At 40.1% G+C, this 5,995-nt stretch overlaps 1 protein-coding gene across 1 annotated transcript; it reads left to right on the top strand.

The window, feature by feature from the left end:
* Positions 1-345: 345 nt before the first annotated feature.
* On the top strand, positions 346-5,570 carry LOC147334316 (uncharacterized). The gene is made up of 4 exons (XM_086286657.1): positions 346-615; positions 1,232-1,335; positions 4,282-4,638; positions 4,877-5,570. The coding sequence occupies exons 2-4, from the start codon at positions 1,239-1,241 to the stop codon at positions 5,224-5,226; spliced, it is 804 nt and encodes a 267-aa protein (XP_086142783.1). The 5' UTR covers positions 346-615; positions 1,232-1,238; the 3' UTR covers positions 5,227-5,570.
* Positions 5,571-5,995: the final 425 nt, after the last annotated feature.

The raw sequence follows: 5,995 nt of genomic DNA, 5'->3' as shown, positions 1-5,995 counted from the left end.
AACCCACCGTGTCCTGTTTATACGAGCAGTGAGAGTGTTTTAAACAGACCTTTGACCTTCGTCCAAAGTTCGAGCCTTTTCTCTGCATTTAATTTAAGCATTAATATCACAGAATAACTGTTGGAATTTGCCGCTGATCAACAAACTGCTTGCTGGGCGGGACCATCTCTGTCCTTCCTTTGTAAAACATTCAAAATGAAACTCACTCAGTGACCTCAGTGTGATGTTAATATTTAGTTTTATGCTCATAGAAAAGGAAAACTTGGTTTTATTTTAAAGACTTATTTCAACAAATCTGTCATATTGAGCTCATGATCTACACCTGTGGTTGTTGTTTTATGTGCTCTGCTTAGACGCTTCGTTTCAGGAAGCCTGGGTGTGACAGCGGGAACCACTCCTCCAGAACATATAAGCTGTAACACAGCTGTTGCTTTCACTTTGGGGACTTTCCGCAGTGGCTCAATAAGCACCCTCGGTGCTTTTTCATACCTTTAGATTTGAAGATTATATTTAAGTTATCAGATATATTTGAAACATACTGAAGACCTTTAAATGGAGCTAAAGGAGACAGTGGAACAACTGCGTCCCTCCACGGACAATGGAGGGAGATTAATGGTGAGGTCGTGTTTAAATTGTTTTTATTGTCGCTGTTTTCCTTTTATTTTGACCTGCTTAGTTCACAGTGCGAGCTTCACAGCTAATGTGAGGCAAACAGGGACGTCTGGTTAAATCTGGTAAATCTGAACGTTGAACCTTCAACTGTGCTCTGCTGTGAATTTAGCTGGGACCTGACAGTCACAGGTAGCAGCTACTGACCTACTATGTCATCTAAAGACAATCAGTAAATAACAAAACAACAACTTCATAGATCAATATTTAGGAAAAGCCGAGGCAGAAGCTGCAGTGGACGCTTCATTGTTTCTAAGACTCAGTTTCTCTTCACTGCTCTGTGTTACTTCACTCCAACTTTCCTTTTCCCCGTGGCTGCTTACAAAGGAACAACAGAACAAACTCGACCGACCGGTTTATGCATATTCACACTCTATGACAACACAGATGGGCAGTCCCATGAAAACAATGGGCCAATCCAATTGCTCCTGATCAAAGCTACATATATCAGACGAGGCCCATTTAGTTTGTAAACAGTGGTTTGTGAGGTTTGTAAGGTTCCACATTAAGGACAAGTTTGGCTTTACAGACAACACTGATTGTCACTCTCCGTGATACACAGATCTTTGATGGTTTATCGAGGCAGAGAAAGTATGATGGATATTTTTCGTATTGGACTGCTCTGGGCTCTGCTGTTTGGAGTACTGCAGGCATTCGTCCATAAAGGTAAACTTAGCAAATGTTCAGGCTTATGTAAACTGAGCACTTTGCGTGTTTAACCAGTGATGATGACATGTGGTCGTAACAGTATACATACTTCTAGGGCTACCTTTTTAAAACAAATTGTTTTTATTATTATTATCATTACTATTATTATTATTGCTGTTGTTGATGATGTTAACAATATTATTAATAATATCATTATTAACGACATCGTTGTTCAAAAGCAAAACATTTCACAAAACAGAGAAGCAACCACACATAAACTCAAACATCTAAGCAGTGATAACGGAAAAACATCATGTAGAAAAAAGGTCACTTAGGTAAATTGATTAATTTAAATTGATTAAATTATTATGTTGATATACATTTTATATTACAATCGAGGGTTCAACGTTCGGTTTTAATATCACACCAGCTGTCAAAGGTTTTAAAATACAGAATAAAATTAAAAGCAATTCAAATGGTCATAGAGCAGATATAAACACCATCATGCATATTAACAATTATGTGAAAAAAAAATCATAAACCTCAATTCTGTTGCTGATTTGAGTTTGTCGTACGCTACCGCAACGTGGACATGGGTGACGTTAACTGTGCCCACATTATTCGTTAAACGTGGACACGGTAATGAGCAGGTGTAAAATTATTACATTACATTTAAATGCTTATAACACAAAAACAGCAAAGGGGAGACACAGAAAATGTCTGTTTATAAACAATATGTTTTTAAGAGGGATCTGAATCTGATATTCTCAGGGACGGAGACTTACAGCTCACAACTGGGAAAAAGAAACTCAATTTTAAGGTTAATATGAAAATAGAAAAGATAAAAAAAAAAAGGTTTCAAGCACTGCAGAATTGCAGTGTTGTTGTTTGTTGTGCGGCGTTTCTCTACATCAGACAATGAAACACGGAAAACCACTGCTGCTCCTGACAAAAGTTCATATCGAGACAGAGAGATTAACAACCACTTATGTCAACAACTTTTACCATACAGCACCACAATCAAAGAACTGGAAAATTAAAAAGCAGCCAAACAGCTTTTGAACAATTTCATGCAAATCAGTGATAATTCTTACATAGTCATGTTTTTAATTATTCATTAGTTTTCCTTTTATATTTTCTGTCATGTTCCAGCCACTAAGTTGATTTGTTTACACTTGTTGTTGTTTTTGTTCCCTTATAAAGAGGAAAAAAGACAAACAGGTGGTTTAAGATGGCGCCATCTTAAACCACCTGTAAGGTGGTTGTCATGTGACACATTTCGAGTGATTTAAGATGGCGCCGTATTCTGTGGTTTATCAAGAGCAGTGTCGATATGAAACGTCACACAACACTAGGTGCGATGAAACACAAAGTTGGAGTTGTGTAATCTGTGGACTTTTATGTTTCTGTATGATTTTCTTGCACCGTAGTTTGTGTGAACGTTGTTGTTGAAAAGCATGTGTATGATGAGTTACAGAAACACATCAGTTCCTTTTCTGTGCAGCTTTTATTTATTTATTTAAGCGAGAAAGTGAAAGGCGTCGGAGGAGAGACGAACGAAGAGAGGTGACAGAAAAAGGATTTATACAAATCAGGCTGAGGGAAGAGAAGGTTTCTTTCCCTGATGGGCAACCGCCCTGATCCTTTTATACCTTAACCAAACTCACAAAGAAAATTCCTCAACACATCACATGAGCCTATACAGTATTTTACGGTTTTGACGTGGAGGACTCAATCGGAGAACTCCAGGATCATTTGCACGCAAGAAAGTTTTATTTACAAGTCCACCAGGTGTACAGAAGGTGCAGGGGAAGTGTTATGTACAACGGGGTGGGGACGAGGCTCCAGGGAAATCCAGGGGGAGGCACGCGCAATCCAAACAATCCACACACACACGACAGCAGGCTCTCTCTCCAACACTCGCCACTCGGGAATGACACTGGGAAGAATCCAGGAAGTCTGTAGACAGGGAGACGTTGGTAAATACAAAGTACAAAGAAACACTCCACTTAACTTGCTGTGGCTTGACGTTCACTAACGCGTGGCAGACAACGATCCAGCAAAGAACAGCAGTCATCTTCTGGCTTATATGCTGATCACCTTGATGAGGCTCAGGTGTTTCCTTTCTCCAAGGGCCGAGGGCGTGAACCCACAGTGAGTTCTGCCCCGGTGACAGAAAGGAGCAGAGAGAGAAAGATAGAAACCGCTGATCAGCGTTCAGGTGACCCTCCTGGCCGTGACACTATACCTTCGAACCTTCCCCCTCACATGGGGCCGCTGACTTTGCTATGCACTCAGCCATTACAGTGATCTAATCTAGAGAAGATGAAAGCAGATTACTAGATTTGTTCATGCTTACTTAAGTCGAGGTTGTTATCAGAAATGACTGTGAGGATTTTACATTATTGGTCCAGTTTTATAGATCAGGAGCTCAGGTGTGTTTGTGAGTGCGCTGCATACACAGCGGCCAATGACAACTACCTCAGTCTTATTCATATTTGGCTGCAGAAGGTTTGTGCCATCGAACAGTTATTATGTTTGTTGTGTAGCAAAGGCCCTATATCTTATTGGAACTACATTACCCAGCAGACCTTGCACATAGCTGACTGATGTAGTTATCTCCCAGGGTGACAGCAAAGCAGAGAGGTGCTAGGAACTAAAGCGAACAGCCCATCCTTTATTTGTTAAAGCAGGAGTTTGACTGTAGTATGTTTACAACACTTCTATTTTGTGATATTTGTGTTGTAGTTACTTCTAGTTTACTTACTACTATTTACTACTACTATTTAGTAAAAGTGTGAACAAGTGGGGTTTTTTTTCACCCCCCCACCAAAAAAAAGCAAAGTGGTCACTTTAGTTTTGAACCTAATTGTTTCTATGATTGTGATTTCAAAGCTCCACAAGTTAGTAATTGTACTTTGATCCCTTTAACCTCTCTGCTTTGTGTCACTTTCTCTCTTTCAGACCAGAAAAACATCACAGCTGGACAGAACGTCATTCTGCCGTGTCGAGCTCGAGACAACAACATCCCCATCATAGTGGTAGAGTGGAGCAGAGCTGACCTGGGCAAAGAAAGTGTCCTAATGTACCGGGATAAGCAGCTGGATCCAGATCACCAGCATCCATCTTTTAAGAACCGGGTGGATCTGCAGGACAGACAGATGAAGGATGGAGACGTGTCTCTGATTCTGAAGAACGTGACGATTAATGACACTGGAACATACGAGTGTCGTGTTGTACAAAGAACAAACCGCAGGAAGAGAGCAAATCTGAAGACTCCCCCCATCAGAGTCATCTACCTTCATGTTGTTGTTCCTCCAGGTGAGTGAGTAGAGTTGAGTGTGTGTGTGATCAGAGGTGAAGCTGCTTCCTGCTTGTTGATGTTTGTTTCTAAAGATGTTGTTGATGAGACTTTGTAGAAAGCAGCTGGTCTGAGTGATGTGATCAGAGTGCAGTAGATAATGTCTGACAGCAGTTTGAAGAGGAAATGGATTCTGTTCTGTTCTTCACTCATCACCTACCTGACAGCTGACACCTCACACCTGTTTCTCACCTGCAGGTCAGCCAGGAGGACACACAGAGGATGGAGGGAAGGAGGCTGGATCTTTTGGACTCGTCATTGGTCTTTCAGTTGTTGCTGTTGTTCTTTTTTTGATCTATAGAAAACATAAAAAATGTAATCAGGACTCACACCATCCTCCCGCTGAACCACAGACTGAAATGTCTGAGAGTTTTCTAAACTCTGAATCTCCTGCTGCTGAATACAATGACAGAAATGACCTGGAAGCAAACAACTGTCACGGACACTCCAGAAGGATCCCTGATGTCACTCTGACACTTGCTGACTCCTCAGGAAACAGCAGGACTGCTTCCAGAGAGAAACATCAGAGTGCAGTAGATAATGTCTGACAGCAGTTTGATTCTGTTCTGTTCTTCACTCATCACCTACCTGACAGCTGACACCTCACACCTGTGTCTCACCTGCAGATCAGACAGGAGGAGACCCTGGGCTGGAAGCTGGTCTGTCAGTTTTTGGTGTGACTTATTTTTAAACCTGAAACAATTTTTTCACCTTCTCTTTGTACCGAACAAAAGCTGGTCTTAAGCTATATTTATATTATAAGCTAATGAAATGTTTCATAACTAAAATCTGACAGTTGAGCTTTCAGATTACTACAGTACTATTTTATCTACCTCATGCTTTACAACCTATTTATTTGCCTCATTACAAATTGTCCAACTAATGTTCCTTCTGCTATCAGTTTCAGTAGAAAATTGAATCAGTCTATTTCAGCTTTAGCACTGGATACATGAAAATCTATTTACTGTCATTTCATTGTTTTTATAGAAAACAGATCAACTAGTCTGACAGGTGCCTCTTCATCACAGAGGTAACACTGTGATCAGTAACATTAGACATTCATTGTTATTAAATGTTCTCATTAGTTTGTTTCTGTTTCTTTATTGTATTGATACATTATTACACATAATTCTCAGAAATTATAAGAGCAGAATACAAACAGACCATGACACATTTTTCAGGGATTCTCAGCTGCCAGAAGCAGATCAGAAAAGATCATAATGTTTTATATTCTGTAAATGATCAAATAATGAAGAAATAAATGATGTCAACGTTAATTCTCAGTGTGTCATGTGTGTTATTAACAATGTCCAGGTG

Source organism: Aulonocara sp. 'chitande type north' Nkhata Bay, linkage group LG3 (genome assembly GCF_057382095.1).
Source record: "Aulonocara sp. 'chitande type north' Nkhata Bay isolate Kocher_YH1m ecotype deep benthic linkage group LG3, A_spYH_male_GT1.1, whole genome shotgun sequence".
Taxonomy (NCBI): domain Eukaryota; kingdom Metazoa; phylum Chordata; class Actinopteri; order Cichliformes; family Cichlidae; genus Aulonocara; species Aulonocara sp. 'chitande type north' Nkhata Bay.
Note: the sequence above shows the minus strand (reverse complement) of the source record. Positions and strands in the feature narration are given on the sequence as shown.